Source organism: Oreochromis niloticus, linkage group LG23, assembly GCF_001858045.2.
Source record: "Oreochromis niloticus isolate F11D_XX linkage group LG23, O_niloticus_UMD_NMBU, whole genome shotgun sequence".
In the NCBI taxonomy this organism is placed as follows: Eukaryota; Metazoa; Chordata; class Actinopteri; order Cichliformes; family Cichlidae; genus Oreochromis; species Oreochromis niloticus.
This window is the reverse complement of record NC_031986.2, coordinates 1411966-1424942: the sequence shown is the minus strand read 5'-3', so window position 1 is coordinate 1424942 and position 12977 is coordinate 1411966. Positions and strand designations below refer to the sequence as shown.

At 39.9% G+C, this 12977-nt stretch overlaps 1 protein-coding gene across 1 annotated transcript in view; it reads left to right on the top strand.

The window, feature by feature from the left end:
• pudp (pseudouridine 5'-phosphatase) overlaps positions 1-12638 on the top strand; it is a 36292-nt gene extending 23654 nt beyond the window's left edge. The window contains 1 exon segment of the mRNA XM_003454716.5: positions 11302-12638. Within this exon segment, the coding sequence (XP_003454764.1) occupies positions 11302-11478 (177 nt within the window). The 3' untranslated portion in view covers positions 11479-12638.
• The last annotated feature ends 339 nt before the right edge of the window (positions 12639-12977 follow it).

Below are 12977 nucleotides of genomic sequence, written 5' to 3'. Positions count from 1 at the left end.
CAACGTGAAGACAGAATAACTCCAGCTTTGTCTTTTTTTCATTCTAGCTGAAGTACGGGACTAATCGCGTTGTTTTTCCTCTCAATACGGATGTATTGTAATTGGTCCAGCCCAGAGTTGATCATGACCAATTGGCTAATCCACCACCTTTCATTGTTTATACCGTTACAAAAACTAACAAACATAAGAATGAAAAATCACCATCTGTTATATTGTGGTTTTGTGGCACAATATAACATCGTACACAAAGAGTTGAGCACGCACGGGCAGAACTGTTGAGAGCGTGAGCGCAAATACAAAAACTGAGCGAGAGGGGCTGCTATTGTGTGTGTGTGTGTGTGTGTGTGTATGGATAATAGCAAACACTGAAATACATTTTTTGCACGCGGCAATGAATTTTGTTCACTCAAATTCAGCTTTTCTTCGCTCAAAATAAATTTCTCCTCAAAATGCAACACTTGCACCTGCAAACTTTTTTTACGTGCGCTCAAATTTTTTTTACGTGCGCTCAGAATAGTGGGGCAAAAATAACGCCATAGGTAACAGGCATCTCCGAAAATGTTAGCGCACTTATGGAAATATGTGATGTCTTGATGAATCAAGCAGATATTTGAAGTTTACACAGCACCATTCTCGCATGAAAATATCTTAAAAGTTTATTTTGTGACCTATGGCGTTATTTTTGTCCCACAAAACCAGCCAATCACAGACTTGGATGCAAAAATATCTGATTGGCTGTTCTGGTCTCCAATCGGCTTGAAATGACGAAATGCAATATCCCAGAATCCATTTCGTCCAAAACTCAAACGAGGCAGTGGCAGAGGAGCACAGAGTGGCGGAGTTTGTAATATTACTCTTTCTGGGTCACTATGGCGTTATTTTTGTGCCACTATTCTGAGCGCACGTAAAAAAAAAAAGTTGAGCCCGTCCCATCTCGATCAAGTGACGAGGACAACGATGTGACCGTTTCAGGAGATGATAAAATATTTCTTAACACCCCGATAGCTTGCTGAAGAACTCGAGTTTCTTCTCCCCCCTCCATGCTGTCAGACACTTGAAAGTGACCCGCGCGTGCTTCTCAGCCAATCACAGCGGTACAGACACCCAGCCTTCCGTTTCCATTAAACTCCTTCCGTTTCCACTATACTCTTTCATTCACATACATGATTCTCTTGCATACATATATTTTCTTCAGACATGTATGCATTCTCTTCTTACATACATATATTATTTGTGAGATTAAATGCATATTGAATGCATGTAAATGAGAGCAAAATGTAGGAATGCATAAATGAAAATGTATGTATGTTAGTGAGAATTTGTAAATATGTACATTAAAATACATGTATAAGAGAGCACAATATTGCAGTGTGTGTTAAATATGTGTAAACATGAGAATAAAAACATCTAAATATAAAAATTAAAATAAAACTATATGAGAGTGAAAGTATATGTATGTGAAAGAAGAATGTATGTGTGTGAGAGTGAAAGAATGAATTTTGGCTTGTACGGCCCCTCATAGCAGTGCCTTTGTTTTCATACGCACATGGTGGAAAAAGCATCGTGGCGACGGAGAATGAGAAGGGTGAAAGCGGATTGTTGAATGAAACAGATGAACCAGAACTGGTTTGTAAAAATGGCGCAACTTCAGTGGTGTGGAACTGGTTTGGCTTTTGTCCGTCAGATACACACCAAAGCACATTTTTTGGTAGAGCATGCAAGCGGGCCATCATTATTACCGTTATTACTGAAATGATTTTATGTGCTACACAGCGCTCAAAAATCTGTCAAATGTTTTAGTCCGACTTTGCTAAGCTACGAAGCCGCACCGCTCGTTGGATTGTCGGAGCATCACGGCTACCGTAGTCAGGAGCCTCGCGGAGTGATACGTACTGTGCTTCAACATAATATTACCGTATTGTGTGTGTATAACCTCTTTTTAAGTTTTGTGGATATTATACATGGTTATGCTGAGGATATGTCGGCCAGTTTCCACTGGAAATGCCTTTTGGTTAAACTGTCAGCGAGGAATTTGCACTGTTACATTTTTATATAACTTTAATGCACATAAAAAACAGCTGCTTGTTTAAGTGAAAATACATTGATGGGATTTTTTGCACTAATAAAGTTGTGGAGTTGTAAAGTATTTTGTCTCATGTTAATTATATCGTCAGTTATATCATGATAAATATTTTTGGCCATATTGCCCTGCCCTAGAGCTGGGCGATAGAACGATAACGATATGTATTGCGAAATAACTTTTTCTCGATAGAAAAATTAAACTATTGCAATAGGCCTCATCTCTCTTGTCCTCTTAAAAAAAAAAAAAAAAAAAAAAGAACAGCCAATCCAAATTAAGTAGCGCAGAGCCGAACCAATCACAGCCACAGCCACACGTCACGTGACTTGTTACGTGCAGCACAAGCGCCAAGGCGCACATGTGTATTTGTTTTTGCAGCCGTGCAGCCCGGGTAATGGAGGAAATGAGTTTGCCGACTAGAGAAAAATCAACCGAGAGCGTGAGCGAAGGTTACCGAAGAAAAAACCGATGATGGTTCCAATGCCGGAGAGCTTGTCGAACGGAAGGGCCACAGAAGTTCCGTAGTGTGAAGGTATTTCGGCTATTTCAAGTCTGACAAAAAACAGAGTAGCGCGCACTGTAAATTGTGCCGAAAGCGAGTCTGGAAATACAATAAAGCGGTGCATGCTCAATCTCTGACTGAAAGCGCTAATTCGTCATTCGGCTTTTGTCAGACTAAAGTAACTGTTAAAACTGTTTGAAAAGCTAAGCTATACAACAAGGAGAGATTGAGAATTTCCTTTTAGTTCTCAGTTTATTTGATATTGACAAAAGTTAGTCAATTTTGTCTGTTCTTCTGTAAAACAAACTAAGATTTATTTTCAGAATTAATATTTTGTTTCTAAGTGGAATTGACAATTTAGTCTGTTTGTTTGTTCTATTTTGAAACTTAAACACTTTAGTGGCTGCCTTTTGTGTAGTTTGCAATATTTGCCTTTATTTATCTGAAAAAGTCTCATGTTCCTTAAGTACATCTGCCCTGTTGAACTTATTATGGGAAATAAATATTTAAATCAAAACAAGCTGCTGATTATTTCACATTTTACTTGTGAGCAACGGCACATTTAAATCTTACAAATATAGTTATTTGGCTTATATCGTGATATATATCGTTATCGCCTGAGATGAAAAAAACATATCGTGATATGAAAAAATCTTATATCGCCCAGCTGTACCCTGCCCTATGCCACATTATAACAAATATAAAATATAATTTTTGCACCAAAAGGAGATTCCCAAAGAGACATGCCAACAGTTCTGAATATGTCAATATGGTGTGCAGTCTACCCTAAAACAAACAGGAGAAATGAAGAAATGGCAGAGTTAAAAAAAACTCCACACAAAACTCTAGCTGTATCTGTGAAAAAGTGAAAGCTACAGTTTGACAGATATGAAATAATATTTTTACACCGACATGGAGATCCCTGAAGAGCTATTGGCTGAAAACATGGCACATCTCAGCATAGTGTGTCCTTACAAATTTGTGGAAATTAGAGAGGAAAAGAAAAGGTGCAGGCCTACAAAATATCTCGAGCAGAAAAATAGTGTCTGAGATCATATCTTTAAGACATAGGGAAACGTGTCCAGCAAAGCCCTGACACAAAGGGATGCATTTGGGGCTTTAGTTGGGAGGATGGCTGTGAAGAAGCTTCTCCTTAAGGAAGACATGGAGAAAAGGCTTCCAAATCACTCATGAACTGGACTGAAAATCAGTGGCAACAGGCTTTGTTGAGTGAGGAATCTTTTGTTGATTTTTTTGGTTCATGTTGTTAACGTCTGACCTGCCATCTGAACGTGGCAGCAGAAATCGAGACTCATGAGCTGCTGTTGACTTTAGCTCAAAGACGTCTGGCCATTGTCCTCTGATCGCTGACATCAACAGGGCATTTTGAATACTTTCTCTTTTTCAGACCATTTTCTGCCGACCACAGGAGCTTTTGAACAGGAAAACCCCAGAAAATCTCAGACCAGCCCACCTGGCTCCAACCTTTCAACCTCCTCACCTTTCATTCCCCGTTATGACATTTTGAGCTTCAGCAGGTTGTCTCCATCGTGTCTACATGTTGAAATGCATTGAGTTGCTCTCATGTGCGGACTAGATTTTTGTGTAATTGAGCATCTGTCAAATACAACTTAAAGGGATTTTATAACTCTAATAGCTAAACAATAAATACCATTATTATTTAGTAATTATTCATTTAAGCTTTTTAAACTTTCTGTGACGGGAACTAGTGGACCTGTACATGTCAGCTTAAGAGGAATTTGTCCATCATGAGGTATGGACATTCCTGTTGTTTGGAAGTGATCTATGAATGAACCATTAGGTTTTGTTTGTGAGGGGAAACCATTCAAGTTGTTTAATTTTATTTATACAGCACCAAATCGCAACAACAGTCACCTCAAGGCACTTTGTTTACTTGTGATCTCTTGCTGTGTGTCTTTTGGGTCATGTCCATAGCCACTGCACTGTATTAGGATTATCACGCAGCTTCCTGTATTTTAATAATGTGGTCAGACTGCATAAATGTACATTATGGTTATTTTCCATGGAGGTTGTTTCTGACATCGACGTTGTTGTTTACCCAAACAATCATTCGAACTTGAAGATCCTCTGAACAGACTTTGGACCAATCAGTGACATTTGAGACACAATGCTAAAACATGCATTTGCACTTGGTCTTGTGTGCCATTGCACGTATCTGTCCATCATCAGCACTGGCTTTATTTCTGCTCTCCTTAACAGAAATGATGAAATGGTAAACATCCTTGGCTCATATTGCTCTAGGCTTCATGATCATTTGAAAGATTCAATGGGCAATCTGTCACTGTCACTTATTCACTCGCCACTGCAGGCAGGATACAAACACACACTCGTATAGGTCCTGTATGTTGCTGGAACGCATTCATATATCTATTTGACACACACGTGTGTCAGCTTGTTTCACGTGTTTTTAACACCACTGTCATGTTGTATATGTCTTCCTATCGCACGCCTCTTGAGGAAAACACAACACCTCTCAGTGAAACACATGATCCTTATAAACAGGGACAATTACGACAGAATTAGATTAGGGTTAAAAAAGTCTTTCCATGAGGCATGTTGTATTTCTCATTATGTTTCTAAAAATGTTTAGCTGTAATATGAAAAGAATAACACATACATCATTACACTATGGTAATACTGAGTGGTCTAGATCCCAGAAGCTTTGAAAATTAGAAGGTAATCCTAACGTTTTATCTCTACAGTATGTAGTTTGAAAAGTGATCTACCTGAAAATACTAATGTAGCATGTTATCATGGAAATACATCATATATGCTTAAATCAACATAATAAATTGATTTCCAGCTGGTAGGCTGCAAGCTACAGCTGGAAGACAGGCGACTCACTGGGGACTCCTGACCATCTCTGATCATGTCAGAGTCGTGGCTTCACCCAGCGATACCCGTACGCCTGTTAGCTCCATAGCTAGCCAGAACTTCTGTCTCAGGAAAACCAGGGCCATCACAGGTGACCCCTTGCATTCTGCCCATCACCTGCCCTCCGGAGGCACCTCAGACCAATCGGGTCCCACACGTCCAGACTCAAAAACATTTTCCTCCCCTCGGCCATTTGGACTGTTAACAAACACTGGTTCTTGTAGAAAACCGCTTCCCAGTAGTCCAGTTGCTTGGAATCATTAGTTTGTCACTACAATCAGCTGATTTCAGTTCATGTGTTAGAGGAGGAAAATAGTGACGCAGTCTGCAGCGTGGACATTAGTTTTATTATTTTTGCACAAAAGGATGAGAGCGCGATGGTAAAGTGGAGACTGCTCCAGGACAGAAACAACTGCATCACACTGTTAACACAACTTCAGCTCTTCACAAGCACCTGCACAGACAGCATGCTAACGCTGAGCTAGCCAAGAACCCAGAGTGACGTTAAAGCTGAGTAAATGCTGACCCCAGCACTGTGATAAAGTGAGCCGTCATTTGCTGTGAAGCCAGCCGCTGCTGAACTTCAACAGGTAACAAACTGATGAGCAGTCAGGCTGCAGCCTGTTCATGTTTCTACAGTAGAATCACGATCGCTTTCTTTTTGTGCTGGTTTTCATCTTTGCTTTGTGCTGTCAGCTTTGTGTTCATACCTAAACATTAAGAGGAAGATCACGTGAGTCCTCATTGGAATAGGGATTGGTGTTGGTGTGTGTAGCCATAAATTTGGTTTGATGGTCTCTCTTCAAAGCTGCAAGGCTGGAGGAGTAGACTACATCTGTACTTTCCTACATCTAGCACTGGACAGACACCATAACACTGACAAAAACACCTGGGTGTATGCCAACCAGAAACCCTGGATGACAAAAGAGGTCAGGACCCTGCTTAGGAACAAACACACTGCTTTTACTGTAGGTCGAAGTGACGTGGTACTCTGCAGTGCAGCCAGGATATATCTGGCATCATAAGTTGCATTATAAAAATAAAATAGAGGACAACCACCACCGATGATGTGCTGGTGGAGAAGCTGAACTGCTTCTACAACTGTTTTCAACAAAACCATCAGAAGCAGCCACATCACATAATGTGATTATGTGGAAGTCATAAATCACAAAGACAGGAGCTGTAGAAGGACTTCAGTGCCAAAAGCTACACAAGGTTGGATTGGGTGAGAACGGTTAGTAATGGAAATGGAAGAAATATAAAATGACCATCAGTCGTCCTTGGTCTGGAGCTCCATGCACGATCTTGCCTCATGGAGTGAGGAAGATGGGGATCAGCCCAAAACTACACAGAAGGAGCTTTTTAATGATCTAAAGGCAGTTGGGACCTCAGTCACCAAGAACACGCCTGGTAACACACTGCGGTGTAATGCATTGAAACCTCACAGTACTTACCAGGTCTACATGTACAGGCCTGAAGTCTGAAGTGGTATGGCAACAGCACCGCTTACAACCGCAAAGCTCTCCAGAGAGTAGTGCGGTGTGCTGAACGGATAATTGGAGGTGAGCTTCCCTCCCTCCAAGACATCTACAGGAAGCGGTGCCTGAGGAAAGCGGGGAGGATCATCAAGGACTCCAGTCACCCCAGCCACAAACTGTTCAGACTACTTCCATCAGGAAGGAGGTTCTGCAGCATCCGGTCCCGTACCAGCAGACTGAGAGACAGCTTTTTCCACCAGGCCATCAGACTGCTGAACACGTCATAGACACCTCACCCTCACTACTGGAACTTCAACATTATGCACTCCACACTGTACATTAATGCCACTGTTTTGCACATGTCCAACCTCTGTATATTTTATATATCTTATTTTATTGTTTACTTTATTTCATTTGTAAAACATGTATATACACACTATATACACACTCATGCACACACACGTAGAAAAACATATTTAGTATACACATTCAGTAATGTAGGTACCTTTATATATTGTACATATATTTATTACTTTCAGATTTAGCCATTCTTATATTTTTGCTTGTTTTACGTTATTGTATTTTTGCACAACTCTGTTGCTTGTGAAGCTCGCACACAAGAATTTCACTCGCATGTACTGTACCAGTGTACCTGCACATGTGACGTGACAATAAAAGTGATTTGATTTGATTTGAAGTCTGCCACTGAACAGATGGGAGAAAGTGCTGTGGTCACATGAAACCTAAATCGAGCTCTTTGGCATCAACTCCACCCGAGTGTACTCGAGTACACAGTGAATCCAGATTCTGTTGGTTCTGCTGGTTCTTGCATGTTTGGGAGCAGGCCCCGGGACAGGTTGTAAATCTTACATAGTACCTTTTGAAGAGCAGGACCAGTGGGTGCTATGTCTGCTCATAACTCTGCTCATGGGGATCTTAAGTCAGGAGGAGGCTGGGCGGAGCCAGTTGGAACCTTTGATTTTTGAATTCCCTGAAGATGGCTTTTGTGTATCATTATGTATAATGTACATTGTTTTTCAGTTTTGGGTAACCTTACCTTTTTTTTAACCTCTGGGAGTTCACCACTCACCTTTGTACCATTTGGACTTAATCGACTTGAACTTCAATAAATAACTGGAAACATTGGGGTGTTCTAAAACCTTTGACCAGTAGTGTATATAACATACCTATAATACTTTCAGTGGTTCTTTTTTCTTTGTGTGTTTCTGTTGATCCACAGATTTGTTTTGTGTAGCTCTAGAAATTTTTAGTTCATTTGTTTAGCTTTTGACTTTTGTAATCCACCCAGGCTATCAGTCTACTATGCATCTGTGTCTGTTTTCATCCAGTTCAGCACAATCAGGAAGCAGATTAAAAGGTCATTTCACAAGCTCATTGGATAATTACCCTTTTTAATTGCTCTCAATCAAGGGAATTAGCAAGAGCGCTCTGGACTCTGAGTGTTTCCACCATCATTGTTCAAGATCCTTCAGTTTCAGGCTTAGTGACATCACAGAAGTCAATTATGTTTTAAAGAGGCTTGAGGATGCCGCTTTGTTCTGCCTGAGTATTAGAGTTGAAGTGAACAAGGCTTCAGCAAAGCTTAGCATTTGGTGACTCCTGTAGAGCTTAAGATTCATTATACTGCAACTTCCTTTATTCATACTGAAGTGCTTTTTGGAGCCATAATTAAAAAAAGAAAAAATGGAATTGAAATGGAAATTTGTGATACCATGTGTTAGAATTAAGTGAATACAACCTGAAAAACAACCAATGTTGTATTTCGCTATATTTGTTTATTCATCAAAGACTAAGCCAAAATGAAGAAGCATTGTGTGAATAATTATAACCCCGATTCCAAAAATGTTTGGATGCTGTAAAATATCCATAAAACAGAATGCAATTGATTTCACTCAGGATAAAACAGAAAACATCAAAACAGAAATCAAAGTTCCAAACATGAACTCAGTAATGAGGAGCTCCACTGTTATTGTTGATCACTTCAAAAATTAGTTGTGCATGCTGGATGCAAGCCTTTCCATGAGGTGAGCGGGAACATTTCTCCAAGTGGTGAAGACGGCCGCACGAAGGACATCTACTGTCTGGAACTGTCGTCCATTTTTGTAAACCACTCTTGCCATCTATCCCCAAAGGCTCTCAGTTGGATTTAGATCAGGGGAACGTGCAGGATGGTCCAAAAGAGTGATGTTATTCTCCTGGAAGTCTTCAGCATACCAAGACATTTTGAACTATTTATTGTTCCGAACTTTGTGGGAACAGTTTGGGGATGGCCCCTTCCTGTTCCAACATGACTCAAAAATTCCCATAAACACAGTGACACATCCTAAACCTTGTGGAAAAGCCTTACTTGAAGACTTTACACTGTAATAGCTGCAAAGAGTGGGCCAGCATCATAATAAACCCTGTCACTCAAGTCCATATGTGTGGAGGCAGATGAGCAAACAGTGTCTCTCTGGGTCAAATTGAAAACTTCGCCTGTTGTTGCTGACATTTATTTTGACTAAAGGATGAATTTCTCAGATGTTGTTGGTCAGCGGTCAGTGTCCCTGCGATCAGAATTCCCTTTTTGTGAAGAGTTACACGGAATGTCTTGAGGGAATTTGATTATAAAAATATTCATTTGGATGACTCAAGGACTAACAGATTACAATTTTGTTAACGGTGAAGATCAGTGCACCCTCACACAAAACACTTCTTTTTCTAATTATGACAAAGTTTTAGATAAATCTTGAACAAGATCAATTAACTGTGTTGATTGATTTTCTGTGTTTAGTGTTCACTTCACCGGTCAAGTGTCATGGGCTTAACTTCAGCTGCGTTTAAATAGTTCACCTCCAGTATCACCGTATATTTTGGCATGGCAGGTGATCTATATATTTAAATGCAGGTTATTTGAGGTAGTTTGTTGTGTCTACATCTGCATAGATGTAATTCTGTGTCCGGCGAAATCTCTTTGAATAGTTGGGATTAAATATTCCTCCTAACCCTTACCACTTCTTGCTTCTCTCCTGTGAGCTCAGTGTGGTTATTGAACAGTGAAAACAGAACGACCTCCCAGTGAAGGACGCGGCTGCCACAGTGTCCTTGCATAAACCATTTTTTAAAGGCAGTTAGTCTGCGTGTTTTTAAAAATATTTTTACGTAACATCTTATTTTGTTTGTTATTATTAATATTATTAATAGCTATTATTATTACTATGTTCAGTTCCAGCCTGTTTGAAAAGAAAATGTAAAAAGAAGGCAGTTTCCTAAAGTATATATTTCCTGTGGTAAATTCAGAAGATCTAGTTATATTTATTTGTTTGTATTTTGTCTTTTTTCTATTGCTTAAAAATAAAATATGTCCACAGTAGAGCTAGAAGTTTCAACCTCTAGCTCTATGAGGTGTGATCATAGATGCATTTGCTCCTATGGGCTGTGTGTTGATGGTGTCCAATTCGTTAAAACAAATATACTGACTTACACAGGATTGTCTTGACTCCTGTGCGGCTGTCAGGACCATTTGCATATATGCTCTGCAGTTGCACCATGGACATGCACAAACATCAACTTTACTGTGAAACTGATGAGACTGTCAGAGCAGTTTGGTCATAGTAGATTCAGTGCATTAACTCAGCAGAACCACTGCAGAGCATCACCATGTCATCATGCAGCTGCCCACAGTGCAATGAAAACAGTTTTTGACCCACACCATCACGATCTTTGTTTACCCCTGCCTCTACTGTCCAAACTTGGCTCCCACCTGATTGTGTCGTTTTCCTCACAGTTGGAAGGTGGTCATTTTGACAGACAGACAGTAGTACAGCAGGCAGATTCACTCCAGGTCATGGACCCTGGTACTGTTGTCTAACCATGAGCTTTTCATAAAATAGGAAAAGATGAAGAACTTCTGGGTAATCCTTAGTAACATGAAATAGAAGAAATAAATTATTGTAGAGTCTTTAACTTAAAATCTAAAACACCTTGTGTCTGTTGTGATTTGGCACTATCTAAATAAAACTGAATTTAATTTGAATCTACTGGGAGGCTGAGGGGGAGCACTGGCAGCTGCCAGTAGGTTTTAAGTTTGTCATTTTAGTCTGCATTATGGGTCACCAGGGTCATTATTCTTAAAAATAAATGGATATTCTACCTGACAGGGGTAAGCAGTGTCAAGTCACAAAGGCAAAATGAATTATCCTTTTATATAATTATATAATGTTCTCTCGTGTTTGTGGTATCGGCTCGTGCCATCTGATGAGGTGAAATCCAGTTGACTTTATAGGATAAAATCACTGTTTTTCTTTTCTCCTGTCTTTACCCAGTGCTTGGTGTTTGAAGATGCTCCCAATGGTGTAAAGGCAGCACTGGCAGCAGGAATGCAGGTGGTCATGATTCCCGATGACAACCTGGACCCCAGCCTTATCCAGGAGGCTACGCTGCGACTAAGGAGTGTGGAGGAGTTTGAGCCAGAGCTCTTTGGCCTGCCAGCATATGACTGAAATGGCTCAGACCTCAGCATGTAATTCAGGAAACTAGTAACCATTGTTAATTGATTGGTTGTTAACCAATAACTTGATAGTTTAAATTAGTAAACTATTAGTAAATGGATGGACACTGTAAATCTGCAAATGTAAATCTGTATTACATCTATAAATCTTACTTGGATGAATACTAAAAAGTTGAAGCTGATGGTTATAATCTTTGTTCCAAAGGGCACAGCTCAGCTTGGAGGGTGGTAGTGATGTAAACTACGTCTTATTATCTTACTTCTATTCTGTTATCGAACAAAAATCTAATAAAGAAAACATCATCAGTTTGAGTTGTACCATGTTTAGGTTCTTCACTGTCACCTGTAAAATACCCAGACTAGCAGGGACACTGGGCCTTAGTCACTGATATGCAATACAAACACAAGTAATCGTCTTACATTCGTAAGGTAACTTTTTAATCTGATAATTTAATTTCATAGTGAATGGTTAATATTAGCATCAGTACTGTTATACCCAAGTATATATCCTCATATTATGAACTGTAGCTCCTCAGGGGAGTCACTGGAAAAGCTTCAGACGCAGGTCTGTCATTCTGACATTTCCTAACACAGTATCACATTTTGTGGTCATGTGGATGTGGAGACATAGTGAAGTTGAAGTTGCACTGCTCTTGTCATACACTTGGTCTAAGATGCCTTTTTGAAATGTCAGAGACAATACTCCTCTGCTCAGAGTGATCCAGTAAAGAGGCTGTGAGTTGTCCTCACTCCTGAAATGACTCCAGTTTTCATGCACTCCATCTGCTTGCAGAGCAGGCTTTAATGGGGGAACCCTGGAGCAGGCTGGAGGAGACTGGTGCAGCTCTGCAGTCTGCTCAGAAAGGATTTAACTGCACTCCCATCGACTTTCCCCTCTCCCAGCCTTACATCCTCAAGAACAAGGTCGTCTCAGCTGTTTTTTTCTTCTGTGTTTGTTGCTTACAGAGTCATCACTGCCTCTGGCCCTGAAATGTGAATGTTTCGTTTTCTGTGTGTCTTCATTGCTTGTCTTCAGCAGGGCAAAGGTGTTTTTTTAAATTTTGTTTTCAAAAGAATTATGCCTGAAAAATAATACCTGACTTCATTTTTTCCGTTTGCCTTAAATAAATAAATGAATCCGATGACAAACAATAAGTTTGCATTCATTCCTAATTCATTTTCTTCTTGACCTTGATTTCAGATTTAATTAGGCTAGGTTATTTTCAGACTTGCATACATTTCTCAGCACAGCTTTTCAGCATAGAGTTCATGAACATATAGCAGCTAAATGTTCATGAAACATTTCATATAGAATCAGTTAACATGTGAAATGCTGACTGTAATCATGAGGACCAAGTGCGCACAATCACTGCAGGATTTAGAGCGGTGCTGCTGAAGGGAGGAGATTAAGTACAAGACAAGGCTCCTTACTATTTATGACTTCATATGAACGACCCACATTTATCAAGATGAAAGAAACTACAGAGTATT